We start from the raw sequence: 20655 nt of genomic DNA, 5'->3' as shown, positions 1-20655 counted from the left end.
CTGAAGTTTTCCTATATTTCAAAAAGCTAAACCGAATTCTACAATATTATAATACTTAAGCATTTTCTTTGACCCTAAGCAGTTAGAAGCTGAACATTGGATTAATACAAAGATCTCGTACTTTTAAAATACCTAAAAACTTTCTGCCAGTTTTCAATTTCACCCCATCTGAAGATAAGCTCCCAGAAGCAGCCTCCCATTTCTGTTAGAGGGATGGAGGATGCAAATATTATTTTTTGTGGTGGGGGCAATTCTTTGCCCTTTGAAATATGATCTTACTTTCCTAAGGTCCAGGAAATTATTAAAAACAGCTATTGTTATTATTGGTTGCAGTGAGCCAGATGTTTGGATGTGATTTACCATTTTTGTCCACCTATCAGTCCCTCCCAAGTGCCTGGGATAGGCAGATGTTGTTGATTAATATTAAAAGTATCGACACAAAAGTAAGCTGTTCTAAATAAAACTGCCATTTGCAATGGACTGATTTTGATAATAGCATGAGTCACACAGTTTGCCAGATGTTTAGACTGGATTTGGCATTTTTGTCCACCTATTGCACAGGTGTCAAACTTGTGGCGTCACGTTGCCATCACATGACTTTCGCAATTTTTCCCATTCACAAAGCTGATGTCGGTGTGGCCTGCGCATGACGCATCCACCCCGCATGCCGCCTGTTTGACACCCCTGACCTATTGAGTCCTTCCTCTGGATCAGGGATAACCAGATGTTGTTTTGTGGTGTTAAAGGTATCATCACAGGATGTAAATTGTTCCAAGTAAAGCTGCCTTCTGCAACTGACTGATGGGGATTTTCTCAATGCCAGTGGTGTTTAAGTGGTGCTGCAGATGTTTTGCAATTCCACCCAAGGTGCTTATTACAAAGAGTGCAACTGTTGTTTTCTTTTGCCATAGTTGTTCTACTTCCATTCGGAGGTCTTTGTATTTTGTGATTTTTTCTCAAGGTCTTTATTTTCTATTCTATCTCCAGATACTGGAGTGCAATGTCCACTTTCCAGACTTTGCTTTTATTACCAACAATCATAAAGTCTAAACTGTTATGTGGCAGGGGCTTGTCTATCTGAATTCTAAAGTCCCAGAGCATTTTAACTTCTTCATTTTCTATTACTTAATATTATTATCATTATTATCTATTATCTATTATTTAATATTATTATCATGCTTTATCATAGTCAGCCAAATGTTTAGACTGGATTTGGCATTTTTACCCCCTTCTTAAAATCTCTGCTGATAGAAACTGCCATTTACATGTAATATTAGCTGCCTTATTTTATCTGTGATTTAATTATTCTTTATCATTATGTAAAATGATTTCTTCTGCAGATCTTTTGTTACTACAGGTATAACCTGGCAAGAGCCTCACAAAGAAGATGCGAGAAAAATAAATAACATCCAATTATAGATATCTGAGAAATTCCATCTCTCTGAAATTAAAAAAATCATTTTTACATAAAGAAAATTTAAAGAATGAGTTTTTACACATTTATATATGTTTATCTAAAAAAATCATTTGGAGGACCTTGTCTGGCATTAGAAACCAAGCAGATTCACCTTATATGAAAGATTTTATTTAATTACCAGAAGCTAAGCTTAACTTAGGGACATGGTGGCTCAGTGGCTAAGATACTGAGCTTGTTGATCGAAAGGTCGGCAGTTCAATAGTTCGAATCCCTAGTGCTGCATAACAGGGTGAGCTCCCATTACTTGTCCCAGTTTCGGCCAACCTAGCAGTTTGAAAGCACATAAAAAGTGCAAGTAAAAAAATAGGGACCACCTTTGGTGGGAAGATAACAGCGTTCCGTGTGCCTTTGGTGTTTAGCCATGCCGGCCACATGACCACGGAGACGTCTTCAGACAGCGCTGGCTCTTTGGCTTTGAAATGGAGATGAGCATGAGTCGGGAATGACTAGCACATATGCGCAAGGGCAACCTTTACCGTTTAAGCTTAACTTAAGGACATCTTTAGGTTTACCCTAACCTTATGCTATATTTTGCCCCTGGGTTTCAAACCAATAAATCAGTTAACAAATAACAGAATATATAAGTATCTATCTATCTATCATCTATCATCTGTCTATTCAACTGCTCAATCCACTGGGCATAATACTGGACCACTGCTGGTTATTTCCTTAATATTAATATTCAAAAGCTTCTCTGCAACTCTCCACATATATTAAAGGATACTATGGCAAACAAAGATAGCAACTTACTTGGATATAACTATTTATCTGCCTAGAACAATTGCTTAATATTAGAATTCCCAAGTTACCTTTTTTAACCTAGGAAATAACAATATTTCTCAATTTCTTAATATTGCTAATAGTAGTCTTTGTTATTGCAACTACAATTGGGAACAGTAATCCAGTTGTTTAGTGAAGCAGTCACTAAGCGAAACCACAACTGTATTTATTATCTTACTTCAGCTTTCTTTTGTTTTATTCTTGTGAAGGTAAATGTAAGGATTTATATAAATATAAGGATTGGTTATAGAGTTACTTTTTCATATTCACTGTAATTTTTAAAAATCAATAAATAATGACTACCACTATTCTCTTAGAAAAATATTATCTGCAACTTTCCACACTTAATAAAGCATAGCCAAGCAAACAAGGATAGCAATTTACTTAAATATAACTATTTGTTATCTGGAGAAAAAAACACTTTCAATAATAAAGACACAGAGGATTTTGTCAAATCATTTCTACATTACTTCTATTTTCAAATAATAACTGAACTCTCTTAAATTTACTATGTTCTGAGACGGTAGACAAGTTACCGTATTTTCGGACTAAGACACTTTTTCCTAAAAAAGTGGGTGGAAATTCAGTGCATCTTATAGATCAAATACGGGCCTGTTTTTGGCTTCCCAAAACCCACCCACCCAATCCCGTTTTTGCCAAAAATGGCCCCTTTTGCAAAAATGGGACCCACAGAGGGTTTGGGAGGCCTGCAGAGTGCTCCTGGGGGCCGGGGAGGCCAAAAAGCAGATGTGCAGAGCCCAAGAAGTATTTTTTTTCTTGTTTTCCTCTTCAAAATCTAGGTGTGTCTTATACTCCGGTGCGTCTTATAGTCTGAAAAATACAGTAATCAAACTAGCAATTTTCATAAATGTATCTACAAGACTGATGTTTCATTTTGAACAGCCCTGGTTATACATAAAGACACCTTTGTAAGTTATTATATGCCAATATCAGACCTTAAAACATACAACTATGACTACACTATATTTTTTCTCCTTCTAAGGCTCAGAAGTTTCAAATAATAACTGTTCAAAAAGCTATTTGCTACACAAGCAAACCTAACATTAACATTGTGTACCAACATGACACACACAAAAAGCTTCAATACTTTCTTGCCCTTTCTGCAAATAGAAACCAATAATAAGATATGAATTGTTTCACCATTTTATAGAAATTAAGGAGGGGGGATCTCTCCCTGCCATTTGGGCAATGAGGCAGACTGATTTCATAATCTATATCAAGTCAGCAACCTGAGAAAACGTTCTTTCTTCACAGTGGCACCAGAAGAGAAGAGAAGAGAATATGTGCTATAGGCAATCTAATAGAGATATAAACCTATCCAACAGAGAGAAGAAAAATACCTTAAATTGCAAGACTTTAACCAAACTGATCTGGTTGAAAGACAAGATATTGCCATGTTCACATTGACTTAAATGACTAAGTCTTAACATTTCAGGCAGAGAAATACAATTCTGCCAATACTTACAAAAGGTAATTTTGCTTTTCCATCCTTCTTAAACATTTCTGCATGCTCATAATCCTCTTTTATTTGTGAGACCAATCTGGAACTTTCATCAGCGGGATATTTCTGAAAAATAGCTTAGGTAGAATTAATGCAAATATAACCCATGGACAGCAAACTAAAAACTATAATAATCTCCACAACAAAATGTACACCACACCTGTATCTTCCTGTTTATAATTGTATACCTCCTTCCACCCATTACAGAATTAAAGGAGGTAGAAGTGGTTTGTATTCAAGATCTTTACAGAATAAGCCCAACTTAACTTTGACATGATACTATATTTATACTACCCATATCTCAGATTAACCTTCTGCAAGCAGATGCTGTCCAAATGTGATGGAACTGCATTTCTTATAATTTCCAGTGAGCCTGGTTGATGACATCCAAATGGGGAAAGTCAATAGAGTTAACAATAACAAACTTAAAACAATTTACTATAGGTTACTCCCATTGTTGTATCCATATATCATCAATTAGATTTTAAATAACACATTTTAATATTTATTACAGAAGTGGGTAGCCAATAGCAAAAGTCAAAACCTTAAATGCACTTGACTCAAATACAAATAAACATGAAAACTATTACAAAATTCCCTTTTAATCTAATGACAATACATTATTTGAAAAGTACCTAACACTTGACCAGACCAGCAATTTAAGATTATACATATTTATATCTATATCAAGCAGTTACCTCCAATGCCTTCATTTGTTGCAGAAGCATTTTATGTTCCATGTTCTTCACTTTTTCTTCATAAAATTCCCAAAAGGTTTTTTTGTAAACTAGTTTCATTTTATATTTCTTTGCCATGCTGCAAAGAAAATTTAATAACATTTCATGAAATTATTAATTCTCAAAATATTAGGTTTTCAAATAGTACTTCTGTATCCAGAGCTACCATGATCTGCATCAAAATTGCAGCAACATGCATTACAGGATCAGAAGGAATTATTTAAATCACCAAACCCAATATTGTGCTCAATGTGGAAATCAAGATTAAAGCATCTGTTAAAACTGTCTGTCTAAATTTTGTTTGAAGACATTCAACTCACTATCTCAAATACTAAGTTTCATTAACAAACTGTTCTAACTGTAAAGAAATTTATTCAGCATTTAATTAGAAGCTACTTTCACATAAAACCTTTATTCTATTTTCTGAGTCTGAAACAACAGAGAACCTGTTGTGGCATTGTCCATGAAGATTCTCAGTCATCCAGGTCATGATTGTCCCAAAAGTACTTTTTCAAAAGGCAACTGGACTTTTCTTTGTTTATTTCTTGAAGATGTTTCACTTCTCATCCAAGAAGCTTCCTCAGTTCTGAACGGTGCAGGAGGGAGGGGAGGAGAGGATGACTTATATTCCTTGCAGTCAACTGGTCATTAGCACTCTTTCTGAGAGTCCTTGAGGTCATTTGGGGTTTTTCTATGCCCTCAGGGTCACCTGAATCCAGGACTGGAGCAAAATATCTTAAAGAAACAGAACAAAGGAAAGTCCAGTTGCCATTTCAAAAAGCACCTTTGGGACAATGTTGTGGCATTTTTTTTGTGTGTGTCACTTATTCTAGTACTTGAAAAGGCATATTTTCTCAAGATTAAAATCTCCACTTAACTTGTTTCTGGAAAGACTTAATTTCTAGTCCCCTGTTTTGCCATTTTACACTTGTTTTAAATTGCCTCCATTTAAAAAAAATACCACATCCAGTGCTAGAAGCAATACTTGAGGTGAAGTACAATAATGCAGAGGAACGATTATTTTCCATGATTTTGGAAACTGCACTTTTATTCAAGCAGCCTTAAATTACATTTGTCTTTTTCCAGATATAACATCCTGCTGATTCTATGACCACTGGAAAGTAAGTTGGAATGCAATATTAAGACTATAGGACCAAATACATTCATTTTAATCAGTGCTAATTCTGTCTGTAAGAAAGAGGATGTAAAGAAGAGGAAGGAATGAAGAAGAAAGCTACAGCTAGTCCTCAGGTTATCTTGAGTTGCCATCATTAAATAATGCCGTTATAAAGTGCCATATCATAAGACTGCATCACTCAACAATGGCATGGCAACCCCATCATAACTCCAGAATGATGCGGACTGTTAAGTGAAGACGTCACATGACCATGGCATGGGAAGAGGGTGAAATTCCAGGCAAACAGGTAACAACTGCAGGTGAAAACTACAGCTGGGAGGATGGGTACTGTGGCAGGAAAATGAATGCCCAGATGGGCACTACAAAATGTGGGCAGGAGAATATTAGGCCCAATCTTGTCCATTTTCAACATCATTGTATCTTTGTACAGTCATTGAACATACAGGCGTAACCTGAGGACTACCTATATAATTCCAAACAGTGGACAAAAAGTCTGTTTGTTCGAATTCAGCTATTCCTGGCTCTGTTATTCCTCAGGGAAACTTAAGTTTAAGTTATTACACAGAAAAACTTAAAATAGGCAAAGCCAAATTATGGACAACTCTGACAAACATTTAAATAAAACACAGTATTTTTGTTGTTTTATAACCTGCTTTTCTATGTCAATTACTCAAAGTAGATGACAATATTTAAAATATAAAGCAAAGAGGCTGAGAATGGAATGGAATGGAATGGAATAGAAATAAAACTAAACTAACATGCAAAAAATAAGATTAGGTAAGAACTTACTCTTCCAGCAATGGAAAATAAACCAGGAATTCTGGAACATCAACCACTCCTTCCAAGTGAAAGTCATATTTGCAACCAAACAAAGGATATTCTCCCTTTTTCTGAAATTTTACATTATATATTTCATTTCCAAATGAATTTGTTTCTGAAGATTCAAGGCGTTTTCTATGGTAAAACATTAAAAAAAGACAATTACAACATTTGGTTAAACTTAAGAGAAGTTATAGCCAATTCAAAGAACACTAAGAAGCTAAATAAAACAATGACAAAAACATCCTATTGGACAGAATAAAGATAGAATGAAGCAGTGAGGCAACCACACCTTTTTGAAGACAATCTGAACATTTGTACATGTGGAAATTACTTCTGCAAAGACCGATGGCATAGTGAGGTAGCTGTGGAAAATGCAACAGCCTTGACACTTCAGTAAGGAGCATCTGATTTGCCCCAACATGTTGGGGAAGTGACCTTTCAATAGGCACACTCAGAAATGTGGTGGCTGCTTGCCTTTGGATATACTGAATAAGTTAATTAACAGAGGGTAATCAAAGTCTAATGGCTATGGAAGGCTTCAAATTAGAAGCAAAATGGTGCTTCAGAACATGGGGACATGCAAAAATAGCATTTTTCTTAAACCTAAGAACTTGTGTCTTCCTAAGATCAGCTGCCATATTCTTGCTTTCAAATCCAAAGTTCCACACAGCTCTACTTCATAACTGTATTTTCCGTCTATGGCTGCAATTGTCCATTATCTCATGGTTTCATATTCATTGTTTGGAACAGTGAAATTGGATATTTTAATGAGCAGAAACTGCTTTTCTGTATCTTAAGAAGGTAGGGTGTTTTTAAGAGGGAGTCTGAAAATTTTAAAGTGTTAAGAATCCTGTGGACTAATAAAATATAGAATCAAACCAGACATACAGCATTTCTAATTTACATGATATTTATATTATACATTTAGTACATTTACTTTAGATTATAGTCACAAGATCCACAGACCAGTGCTGGATTGATTATGTGCCAGGCAGGCAAATAAATGAAATAGTCAAGGTGAATAATATGAGGAGATATTAATAATGATATTCATCAATGCTATGGCAGTAATACTTTGTCCAATCAATTCCAAAAAACCTGACATTTGAAAATATCTGACTTAAAAAGTATTTCCTTTATTTGCTCTCACATAATTCATTCTCATCAACTTACACAAGTTCGTAACTATCTGGAGTTGTGCCAATGAAGTATCCTCCAGGGGAAAGTTGCTCACAAGCATTTTTAAGCATCATATCCGCTTGCTCATAGGTCTCAAATGAATAATGATACACAAACTGACAGCTGCAAATGTCAAAGCACATATTGCTATCCCTGTACTTTTTAGACAAAAGTTCCTGAAATTAATAAAAAAAGGAAAATAAAAACAAATGTATATTATTCCAGCATCCTAACTACAAAGCTTTTCAAAAACCTAACTAAAATTACCTTTTTGTATCTACTGTATCAATATCTGTTATATCTTTATGAACAGAATTCTAAGTAAAAAATTTTTGGAGTTTTTTTCCAGGGAAAAAAACAATAAAGAGAATAATTTTAGGAACCCATATGTAGAATTGTGACATAACAGTATATAGAAAAATTGTTACATAAAATTGTGAATATCTGAACATATGATTTTACATGGCATAAATTACAAATGTGTACTTGTCTCACTGAAATACAGTACCACAAATCTTGACAGTTTTAGAGAGGGAATGTTTAAGACTAATTCTTAACTCCCCCTGCCAATAAGATTAGATTAATTATTCAGTCTATAAAATATGCAATTATTTGTCTAAGAGTTTAGCACCTTTTTCTAAAATTTTGCTTCAGTCATATTATATTACTTTCCATATTTTACGGAAAGAATAACAAATCTCAAAGTAATAAAAAGAAAATAAAGAGCATGAAACAACTATACCTTAGTGCTATCCGCAGTTATAAATTCTGCACTGAAAAATCTATCATTCTGGCGACCACGATTTCTCATATCTTGGTAACGCTGTTCACACTGTTGTACAGATACACCAGCAATATCTGTTTTTTAAAAAAAGCTGAAATATCACTTATTTGTGAGATTTAGCAAAAATGGAGGCTTAATTCAAACAAATGCAGTTCTATTTAAAACCAAATACTTATTTATAGTACATCAAGTGTTTATTCAGAAGAAATATTAAATAAAACCTTAAAGTAAAACCTTTGGCAAATGTTTAACACAATTATTTGCAGTGAGTACAGTATAGCATATTGCAGTTAGAGAATGTGCATTGAAGAGATTCAGTTAAAGAACAATTAGAAAGCATTTCAGTCATAATATAATACATATTTATTGCATGCATAGCCGACATATGTAACATTTTTGTAAGGACAAGAATGCATCTTACAATTTCAGATAGGAATCTAGCAGGTTGGCAAGACAAATAGAATTCTGGATGTAAAATTAGTCAAATACAAGAAACTTCAGCCAACTTCATTTGACTCTCTTACATATATTGTATACTATTTGTGTACTATTTAAACCATCCCTTCTAGAAGAGACTGCTAAGTACTACAGATCTGATTTTACTTATACTACTCAAGAAACTATGCACCCGAAACAGAGTTAAAACAGAATAAAATCAGTGATTCTAGTGTTTCAGATTTTATTCTTTTTTACCCATACAATAGCCAAGTTTCGTTTAATTTCAAAATTGCTTGTTTTCACTATTAGCAAACTTGAGTGTACTGAACACACTCCATATTTTATATCCAATGATATGGATATAAAATATCCCTTTGGAAATTTTCTCTACTCTTTCACCCTACCAGAGCCAGGTGTTGCGGTCCGTCAGCAGCCTGCAGAACTGGCAACGGAGTCGGACAGCGATGAGGCTGAGGAAGAGCATGGGCCAGTCCTGGAGGTTGGGGAAGGCCCAGATGCGGGCTCTGCATCGGAGGCTGAGGTGGGGCCAGGGCTATCGGGTAGTGAGATGCGGACTCCAGAGCCTCCAGAGCCTGACAGTAGTGAGGCAGAGGAACAGGAGAAAGCCTGTTCCTAATGCACGCATGAGAAGAGCTGCCAGAAGGCAAGAGCAGCTCAAGCAAAGAGGACGACTCGGGAGTAGGGCCAAGAGATAACTGGCCCCTCCCATAAGGCTTAAAAAAGACCAGCAACGGCATTTGGGATTTGCCGGAAAACAATGTTGGTACCTTCATCTTCTTGCATTTATTTTTGTATCAGAGTCTTCTGAACGTTTGCCAAGAAAGGCCTTTGGCAGTTTGCCTAATTGGACCAAGGTTTGTGATAGGATTGAGGAATTTGTGTTGGGAGGAATTTGCTTTAATTTAGTTGAACTACGCTGAGAATGAAGTAATTCTCAGCTGTTCGAATAAAGTTTGTTTACTTTTTCACTGACTGAGTTTCCTACTACCTACTTGGGCCTGGGTCACAACACCAGGTACTATTAAAGTAGCTTATCCTATACATGATTTAAAGTATTTTCTTACTATTTTTACCAATTATATTTGCAGAATAAAAATTAAAGATATCTCAAATTTCCTTTTCTATGTTATCTACAATTTAACATAATTCCCATATCAAATTAATTTGCTGTTCTTACCTGTACATACAAGTTTACTTATTCGGCCTTTTCTCCACTTCAGCAAGTCCCCACCTTTACCACATCCCAAGTCTAACACTGTAATGTTTTGTTTTCTTTGTCGTACCTTATCAAGGAATTCACCTAAGAGAAAAAATAATAATCATGAAAAAATGAAATGTTCTCCCTGTATTAGAATATAACTTCCTGGTTATTTTCAGAGATTTAGAGCTCCAGCCTATTTTCCTATCTTTGAGAGGTATGAGATAAAAAGAAAATAATCATGCACTTGCATGGACCCTGAGTTCTCATCTTTTCACTCTGCTCAATGGAATGTATTTATAGTTCAATAAAGCACAAAGGAAGAGAGATAGCGGCACTGAAACAAATTCCAAGAAGAGTTAGAGACTTAAGAAAAGAATGTCAATTTCTCACGAAATGTTTGATTAAAAGAGAAGTGAATTTAGATGGTTGGTACCAGTAGGAACTTTGGGGAACTGGCAAAAACAAAGACACAGATTAGATACAATAAAGAAAGCAGAGTTATTTTACGAACAATATATAGGATTCCAAGAGGAAGAAAGATTGAGTGAAAAAAGAGGAGCTGGACACCCAGAAGAAAAAAAAGAACAACTAAGAGACAACTGAAGAACAAGAAAGAGCAATAAGAGAAGGAGCAAGAGCAAAAGAAGTTAAAGAACAAAGGGAGATAAGAACAACTAGATCTACAAAACAAATAAGAAATGGAAGAGGAAGTTAAAATGATATCTATCAACATAAATGGATTAAATTCGGCAATAAAAAGAAGAATATTTAACAAATTAGAGAAGTTAAAATTAGAGATTATATGTTTGCAAGAAGTTCACATTAGAAAACAACACAAAAAACTTTTGGAGCAAACAAAATTGGGAACTTTATATACAATGCTGGCTTGCCAAAGCAAAAGAGGAGTAGTACTTTATATCAAAAAGACAATTCAATCTAAACAAATATTTGAGGATGAGGAAGGAAGAGTAATGGTAGAAATAATAATGAATCATAAAAAAATACTATTAGTAGGGATATGTGCTCCAAATGAAAATCAAGAAGAATTTTACGCAAAACTACACAGAAAAATATTAGAATAAGAATATGAAGATATTTGTATAATAGGAGACTTTAATGCGATTGTCAATAATGAGTTAATTACAAATCAACAAAAGTAAATAAAAAATTAAGAAAGACTCTCCCCAAAGCATTTTATACAATGAAAGATGAACTAAAAAAGAAATTTAAAGGAAAAGCAATATACATTCTACTCAAATAGGCACATGTCGTCAAGAATAAATATGATGTGGATGTCTACAGAATTAATATCTAAGATATATAGGATTGATACAAGAAACAAGTGCATGGGCAGATCACAGTCCAATAACAATGACATGGAAGGGGCAGAGAAAAAGAATGAGATGGATATTAAATCAAAATTTACTAAATGAAAAGAACTTTCTACAATATATGGAAAAAGAATTTTTTTCTTCAAAGAAAATAAAAAAGAGGATACATCATTGCAAAATGTATGGGATACTAGTAAGACATATATTAGAGGATTGCCAATGACATATTTAGGAAAACGGAAAAAACAGAATAGACAAACTCAAAAGAAGTTGGAGGAGGAGTATAAGAAATTAGAGAAAGATTTACAGAAAAACCCACAGGACAAAAATGTTAAAAATTTGATGGACTTGCAAAAACATAAATTGAACTTAATGGAAAATGAAGATTTGTCAAATAAAATAAAGTAAACAAAGCAATTTTTTTTGGAAAATGTGAATAAGCCAGGAAGATGGTTGGCATATAAAAAAGGAAAAAGGGAAAAGAAAAGGAATTGCTATATCAATTATTAGACCAAGATGAAAAGATAGTTTATCAAAATGAGGAAAAGAAAAAGATAATTGAGAACTATTATAAAAGTCTATATCAGCAAGAGATGGTAGCAGAAGGGAAAATAGAACAATACTTAGAAAAAGCTAAAATCCCAAAAATTCCAGAAAAATTTAAAAAGGAATTAGAAGAAAGAATATCGATGATGGAATTGATGAAGGGAATTAAAAAACAAAAAAAATGGCAAAACACCAAAACCAGATAGATTGCCGAACTATATAAAAGGCTGCAAGATGTATTAAGCAACATAATGCTACAATTATTTCATGATTTATTATTAGAAGCCAAGGTGCCGAATTCGTGGATGGAACTCTTATACTAAAGGAAGAATCTTTGGTACAACAAAGAAAGAATTATAGACCAATTTAATTATTAAATGTGGATTACAAAATTTTTGCATCAAATATGGCAGAAATATTGAAGAGGTTGTTAAATGAGTTTATACATCCAGATCAGAATGGCTTTTTACCTAAAAGACAGAGTAGAGATAACATGCAAATTATATTGGATACACTGGAATACACACTCAAAAGAAACAAATGGTGTTGTTATTTTTAGATGCACAAAAAGTGTTTGATAATGTGAACTGGCAATTTATGACTACACAATTACAAATGATGGATTTTGGGGTAATGCTTATAAACATGTTTAAAACTATATGTAAAGGCCAATCAGCAAAGGTGGTACATACGATCGCAAATACAATCAAAATATGGTAAAGATTTGAGACAGTACGGCTTCAACCTGGGAAAATCAGAACTGGATGAGATATTGACTGGGACAGATGAAAAAATGATCAAGAAATTGTATAATTACTTATTGTAAATCAGATTAGAAGATGAAGAAGCAAGAGAGACAATGATAACATGGGCAAAAAAATTTGGTTACACAATAGAATTGGAGAAATGGCAACAACTATGGGAAAGGAATTATAAATTAACAATGGCAACTGCATATAAAGAAAACCTATATAAAATGTTTTATAGATGGCATATGTCACCAGAAAAGTTAGCAAAAATGTTTAAGGATAAATCAGCTAAATGTTGGAAATGTTTTCAATTGCCAGGATCATATTATCATATATGGTGGACATGCACAGAAGCAAAAAATTATGGAGTTGTAATACAGGTATGGTTAGAGGAAATGGTAAACCAGTGTATAGAACTAAAACCGGAGGCATTTTTATTGGGTATTTTACCGGAGAAATGTAGCAAAGAAGATACTTATGTAATTATTCATATAATAACAGTGCCAAGAATTGGATTTGCAAAAAATCTCATCAGAAGGACAGTAATAAAGAAGATTTTAGAATGTGCAGAAATGAATAGATTAACATTAAGAATAAAAGATAAAGAGAAATTGGTGTATTTCAAGTCATGGTGACAATTTTATGCATGGTTAGAAAAGAAATATGAATAAAAGATGATAGATTAATAAATTAGCGTAAAAGTAAATGAGAGAGAAGACAAAAAAGAAACTCAGATGACACCTGAATAAAAGGAAAAGGGGGAAGGAGGGGGAAAAAGGGAAAAAAAGTTACTATATAAATGTACAATTATGATGATATGTGTGAAATCAGTAAAATTGAAAAGAAATTGAAAAGAAAGTATATATGAATAGAAAATTCATATATTCTATGAGTCCTTCGAGAGAAGGGCAGTATAAAAATTAAATTATTAAAAAAAATCGGGGTTGCTCGGATACCAATATGGAAAATGAAAATAAATACAACAATTGAGAGAGAATGGAAAGAGGAGTAGAAGGGAGGGGAGAAAAGAAGAAGGAGAGAGAGGAATAGAAGAAAGGGAAAGGAGAGAAAGAAAGGGAAGGGGAAAAAAGAGTAGAGGAGGCTAGAAAGGGGGGAAGAAGGAAGGAATGGGGAAAAGGAAGGAGAAGGCGAGAAGGGGAAGGAGAGGAGGAAAGAATAAAGTAGAAGAGAATAGAAGAAGGGAGGGAAGAGAAAGAGACAAGAGAAGGATTGCTGTAAAATAAGGGAGAAGGAATGGTAGAAGAGCAACCCCCAATATATTTAAATATTTTTAGGATGAAGAATGAACTAATATGAAAGTGAAAAGAAAATATGTATGATTAACAATGGATATGAGACTGTACATTTATGACATGCTTATGAGAAATAAAAAAAATTAAAAAAAATTCAACACAAAAAAAGGAATGTATTTATATAGTTAAGTATATAGGACTGCCCTACATGAAAACTTAATTCACTTCAAAATGTTTCTATTTTATATGCCAAATCTTAGGAAAGTTAATTTCGTTATTGAATTCTCAGAATTTCAATGATTAATTTTATAATATCCAAGGATGACTAGTCTGGATTGAGACATAATTTTGACAAAAAGTATCATTTTTATCTCATAATATATACATGACTATAATCTCATTTTTAGACTAAAACAATAAACAGAAAAATGATCTTACAAATACGTACAATGCTTGCATTATAGACTAACAGTGAAGAATGCAGTCATATTTTATGTGCAATCAAAATATTAATTTTCCAATATATAATCTAATATTTGGAATTTAGAAATTAAGTTTGAGATTTGTTCCTCATAGCCAGCTATCCCAAAAAGTGGATGTGCGAATTATAGATATTTTGAACTGTTTTTTTAATGTACAGACATACCAATTAGCACGCTCTTTATCCAATTGTTAAAGTTTCGGAGATAGAAGATGCGACTCGTGCTACGTTGTTCCAATCCAACCTCTTCAAGCTTATTATAATGCGCTGCTACATCTTCTGAATGCTACATAAAATAATTGATTCAGTATAGCATGTAAATATTTATATGTAGGTGATACCTAAATCCCAACATTTTTCTTTAATTGGTGCATTCCTTTTTACAGCAATAGGGTTCATATAAAAAAATTACTGTACATCTTTACATACGGAGTGTATATTTCCTGGCAAATTCTTTCCAGCCCACTAAAGAAACAAAACAAATAAGAGTACAAGAAAAAAAGAGAGCAGGACTTCCTCTGTTGAGTAAAGGAAACATGAAAAAAATCAGATTAAATGCCAAAACATAATATTAAGCAGTGTATTTTCAATGTATTTTCCTATCGCATTTTGAATGAGGTAAAGTTCCATATATTCTTTACAAGTTACCTAGGTATAAATAAGTGATATAAGTTTGTAAACAAGATATTCTTTCCCTCCTGATATATTACATATAAAGGGGAACGTGAAGTTGATATTTCTGTTTGCAATGCCAAAGGCACAGTCAATCAGATGTTTAGACTGGATTTAGCATTTTTATCCACCTATCAGGTCCTTGGAAAGGGATTGGCAGATGTTGTCTGATGATGTTAAAGGTGTTCCAAGTAAGAGTCTTCTGCAACTGATTGATGCTGATTAATGTTAATGCCAGTGGAGATCAACTAATGTTCCAGTTATTTTGTGATTTCACTCAAGATAGCTATTACTATTGGTACTACTTTTATTTGCAAGTTTGTATTTTGTGATCTATTATAGTTCATTTTCTGTCTTTATCTCCAGATACTGCCCTGTCCACTATCTAGACTTTTTTTGTTTCTCTTATCAACATAATTAAGTTTGGGATGTTATGTGGCAGATGCTTGTCTGCTTGAATTGTGGCCTCACAAATACTTGCTTGCATGCAAATGGTTACTCTTCCAGGTATTTTATGAATTGTTATGATTCATATTATTACTGTGTTTCCCCGAAAATAAGACCCTGTCTTATATTTTTTTGAATCCTGAAATAAGCGCTTGGCCTTATTGCCATGTGCTTAAAAGCCTGATTGGCTTATTATCAGGGGATGTCTTATTTTGGGGGAAAGAGTAGCTAAAACAAATCTTCTGCTCTTGTGTTTTAGACACTAAGATGGAAATTCCATTCAACTTAAAACTTCTTTTTGCTCCTATCTTACCTAGTTTTTGTTAATTTGATAAGCATTCCCACTATTTCTTCATCCAAATCATCAATGAAATTTTAGGAGTATTCTGAATTCTGTACCATTCCCACTTAATATTCCATTCCAGTTCAATGAGAATTAAGCACTTTTTGATTATAGGTTTTTAATCAGCTATGAATCCACCAAACAGACATACCATCAGATATCATGAAGTATTTTGTTAAATGTTTTCCTGAAATATAAATATATTATGTCTGCTGCATTCCCAAATCTACTAAGAAATTTATATAAACAAAAAAATGTGGTAATATTAGTCTTGCAAACCTCTCCTTGTCAAATCCATGCTGATTTCAAGGAATTATTACTAGTATATAGTACTGTGATGTTTTAAAAAATCTTCCAGGATATGGCTATCAAATAGTATGAAGTTCCCAATATTCATCTATGGGTGAATATATCTAAGTTTTGATTTCGCCTGTAACAGCAGAATCCTATGCAAGTATATCAGAAAGGTTTAACACAGTTGTTAATATAAAATTGTAGGTGTTTCTATCCAAATAGTATCTTATATTTTAATTACCATATTTTTTGCACTATAAGATGCTCTGGACCATAAGACACACCTAGCTTTTGGGGAGGAAAACAAGAAAAAAAAATCTGCCTCTGCCTTCCAGCATTCATCGGTAGTCATCTGGCTAGCGTCCTTGCAGCAAACAGCAAGCAGCCTGGTCAGTTTCAGTATGTTACCACAGCCTGATTTAGCACAAGCAGCTGATTGGTGGTTGGATTGCCCTCCCAAAATACCGCTGATTAGCTGTTCCAGGCTGCAGGGATCGCTGCCACCCATTGCCGCAGCCGCCCACGCACCCTGTTTTTGGCCTCCATGACAAAAATCACGGTTTTTCAGCCTCCGCACGCCCCATTTTTGGCTCATTCCAGGCAGCGGTGATAGGCAGCAGCAATTCCCGCCACCTGGAATGAGGCGAAAACCAAACATGCAGACGCCGAAAATGGGACATGCGGGAGGCCGAAAACGGCCGAAGGGTTGGGCCAGTGAGTGGGTGGAGCTTCGGCAACATTTGCTCTATAAGACGCACAGACACGTCCACCCACTTGGGGGAGGAGGGGGGAGTGCGTCTTATAGTGAGAAAAATATGGTAACTTCAAACATAGGGAAAAAGTGTCTGGAAGAATTTGATTTCTTTAAAAATTAATGTTTGAAACACTCACTGTTTTCTTTTTAGGAACCTCTTCAGATTCTGTTTCATGATGAAGTGTGTTTCCGTCTCCTGTTTGACCTTCATCATACTTATTTGCAGTTTTATCATCGTTTTCAACAGGAGAATCTCTACGTGGGCATTTGATACTTATGCTATCAGGTTCTTCAGCCAACTTTCTCTTTCGCTTTCCACTCTCTTCTACTTCAGCCATATTAGCTGAAGAGTTTGTTCCAGCTGTAAGCAAAAAATAATATTTTCTATTATTAAACAAGACCTTGATGACAGACCATTCTGATAAACCAATGTCTACTGGGACATAAAGCATTTCAAACAGCTGGGAAATAACAAATCCTGAATGTAACTTTAATTATGATAGCATATTAATGATACTGTTAAAGAGTTGTGTTAAATTTGAATTTGCCTATTTGAATTGATTTTTAAAACAACTCATTCAAACTAATTTTGAGCCACAAGATCTATGCTATTCAAATAATCACCCTTATACAGGTAGTCCTTGATTTATGACCACAATTGAGCCCCAAATTTCTGTTGTTAAGTGAATTTTGCCCTTTACGACCTTTCTTGCCACAGTTGTTAAGTGAATCACTGCAGTTGCTAACTTAGTAACCTGATTGTTAAGTGAATCTGGCTTCCTCATTGACTTTGCTTGTGAGGTTGCAAAAGGTGATCACATGACCTAGGGACAGTCATGTGATCACAGGCAAGTCATAAATGTGAACCAGTTGCCAAGCATCTGAATTTTAATCACATAATCATGGGGATGCTGCAAATGTCATAGCTGTGAAAAACAGTCATAAATCACATTTTTCATTGCAGTTGTAATTTTGAACAGTCACTAAACGAACTGTTGTAAGTCAAGGACTACCTGTATCTCTTACTAAATATTTACTAAATATTTTAAATACAAATCAAAACAATCGATACTAAAATATACTTTATTTTAAAGTATTTATATAATCTTAAAGCTGCATCATCAATTTTTTTACATCCATATCAACTTCTACTGCAATAAGTTTTTTGCTTATTCTGGTAAGTAAAGGCAGTGGCAGGCTCTACTTTATCAATCAAATCATGTACATTAAGCTGATTCCTTTACCTTTCCAGGATATCCTAGTACAATACAACTCATTCCAACCAAGTTTTCTTCTCACATGCCTCCTCTCTAAGCACCTTAACCCACACTAGATTATTGTGATAAAAGATTTATATTCTTAATCATATTTTTAGTGGTAAATCCAGAAAAAATGTCACCTGTGCATGCACATAAAGAACATAGGCTAAATTTTGAAGCAGCTTCATTAATCTTGCAAAAAAAAAGTTTTGTTAGTTCAAAGAGGTGATTCATTCTTATTTATGTGAGCTACAAAACAATTTGAAACACTTTTAATATCCTAAGCTGTCTTTCATTTCATTTTCTTCATATCAGTAGGTAAGCAGATGGAAGAGAAAAAGGTGCCTTAGCCTTACTACTTTCCCTTCATGGTAGCTAATTCTTGGAGAATGGAAAAGAAGTTAAGGGCTTACAATGCAATGGCACAAATCAGGAAAAGAATAAACCCAATCAGAGGTCTCATCACAACAACTGCCTTATCAAAAGAATTTCGACTGCACTGACTCTTTGAAGTACCCCATAAATGAACTACTTTACTTTTGGGGAACTAGTTTTCCCAAATACAATAAGAACTAGGAAATAGGTACATTTTAAACACGATCAGAGGACTGAATTATTGGAGTGGCAAGCTCTGTCTAAACTCTGGTCTTCCTCTTGTTTTGCACTCATCAAAGACATTCTTTTCATGTGCTTTATTCAGCCATCACACCAAGCGCATTCCCAATCATCTCAAGTTTTTTTTAGTCCCTTCTAGTCAGATTTGACTCATGAAAACTGCCTGTTTAAGTCCTTGCAGTGTTCTTGGCAAGAGTTTGGAAATGGATTGCCATTGCTTCCTTCCTAGGGCTGAGGCAGTGACTGACCTAAGGTCACAGCTGATTTTGTGCCTTAAGGTGGGAGTAGAGATCACAATCGCCCACATTCTGGCTTGATGCCTTAAGCATATACAACAAATCAGCACTCCTCATCCCGGTAGCCACACACAACAAAATAGCATAAGCTACACAGGAAACACTTCCATGACTTACTCTAACTAGGATCATAAGAAGGATCTTGAGAGGTTATTCCTGGCTAGTTGGGCTGAGAAAGAGGTGAAAGCAAGGATCTTGAGAGCTCATTTGGTGTAGTGGTTAAGGTGCTGAGCTAAGATGCTGATGAGTTTTTAAAGTTTTTAGAGTTTTAAGAAGAGACTGGACAGTATAGTTGACTGAAATGGTATAGGACAGGCTCTCCTACTTGAGCAGGGGGGTGGACTAGAAGACCTCCAAGGTCCCTTCCAGCTCTATTCTGATGTTATTCTGATGAAGGTGCGAAGACTAGGAGTCCTTGGCCTCTCTTGGTATGAAACCCAGCTGGGCGATTTTAGGCTCTGACACACTCTATCAACACAGACAATACCAGAGGTGGTGGTTGTGAGGAAAATAAGAGTCAGTGGTATTAGACATCTTCATGGCCTTATGTATTAAAAAAAAAAAGGGGGGGGGGGCGGGGACATGTAATACAGGTAGTCCTCGACTTACAACCACAATCAGGCCCAAAATTTCTGTTGTTAAGTGAGACATGTGTTAAGTGAGTTTTGCCCCACTTCAAAACTTTTCTTGCCACAGCTGTTAAGTGAATCCCTGCAGTTGATAAAGTCTGTAACCTGGTTGTTAAATGAACCTGGCTTCCCCATTGTCAGAAGATCGCAAAAGGGGATCACCTGATTTTGGGACACTGCAACGAATCAGTTGCCAAGGATCTGAATTTGGATCACATGACCGTGAGGATGCCGCAAAAGTGGAAAAAACGGTCGCAAGTCGCGCTTTTTTTTTTTCAGTGCCGTTGTGACTTTGCACCGTCACTAAACAAACTGTTGTAAGCCGAGGACCACCTGCAATCCCCAACACTGGCGTCTAATGGATTCACTGGCAGCTGTTCTTATTGCGCCTCGGGTCCTTGATTGATCCCAGAAGCGGGCGCTTCCATCTCCGGGACCTCCAGGAGAAGCGACCGGGGGAGGGAAAATACATTAGAGGAGAGAAGCGCCCAACGTTACGGGGCAACCCGGCCCCGTTTTCCCTGGCGCGACACTTAAAAAAACAACAACCAATAACAACCTTCCGAGAAGGCGGTCAGTCAGACCGGGAGAAGCAGCAGCAGCCCCGCCCCCGCCCCCCCCCCTCTCTCGGGCTGAGGGAAAGATGGCAAAATTGAGGCCGTGCCGTCCCGGGGCCTTCCAGCGCGCGCCCGCAGCCCAGCGCAAGCTCACCTTCCTCGTTCAGCAAAGCGGCGACGTCGGCCTCCCGCCCTCAAGAAAACGAGGCGCCGCGCCACTTTCCCCGCTTTCCATCCGGGGTCGCTCTGGCCACTTCCTCTCCGGGAAGGTCAGGGAAAGGGGGCGGGGCGGGAAGCGGAAAACATCCTAGAAGGGCTCCTGCGCGGGGC

At 35.6% G+C, this 20655-nt stretch overlaps 1 protein-coding gene across 3 annotated transcripts in view; it reads right to left on the bottom strand.

Moving 5' to 3' along the window:
• The window catches only part of RNMT (RNA guanine-7 methyltransferase), a 24108-nt gene extending 3486 nt beyond the window's left edge, over nucleotides 1-20622 (bottom strand). The window contains exons 1-10 of one of the 3 annotated variants that reach the window (XR_009154300.1): nucleotides 20480-20622; nucleotides 17107-17330; nucleotides 14625-14745; nucleotides 10076-10198; nucleotides 8398-8513; nucleotides 7650-7831; nucleotides 6444-6608; nucleotides 4478-4595; nucleotides 3744-3845; nucleotides 1792-1889 (exon numbers count right to left, since the gene is read on the bottom strand). Coding sequence is in view for 1 of the 3 variants with exons in the window: in XM_058176156.1 (XP_058032139.1) it covers nucleotides 3744-3845; nucleotides 4478-4595; nucleotides 6444-6608; nucleotides 7650-7831; nucleotides 8398-8513; nucleotides 10076-10198; nucleotides 14625-14745; nucleotides 17107-17307 (1128 nt within the window). In the remaining 2 variants the exon portion in view is untranslated. Of the gene's footprint in view, nucleotides 1-1791; nucleotides 1890-3743; nucleotides 3857-4477; nucleotides 4596-6443; nucleotides 6609-7649; nucleotides 7832-8397; nucleotides 8514-10075; nucleotides 10199-14624; nucleotides 14746-17106; nucleotides 17331-20479 lie in introns of all 3 variants that reach the window. The other 2 variants (XR_009154301.1, XM_058176156.1) reach the window with 2 other exon arrangements.
• Between the last annotated feature and the right edge of the window lie 33 nt (nucleotides 20623-20655).

This window comes from Ahaetulla prasina, chromosome 3 (assembly GCF_028640845.1).
Source record: "Ahaetulla prasina isolate Xishuangbanna chromosome 3, ASM2864084v1, whole genome shotgun sequence".
Lineage (NCBI taxonomy): Eukaryota > Metazoa > Chordata > Lepidosauria > Squamata > Colubridae > Ahaetulla > Ahaetulla prasina.
The sequence above is the reverse complement of the archived record's forward strand: the minus strand, read 5'-3'. Positions and strand labels throughout refer to the sequence as shown.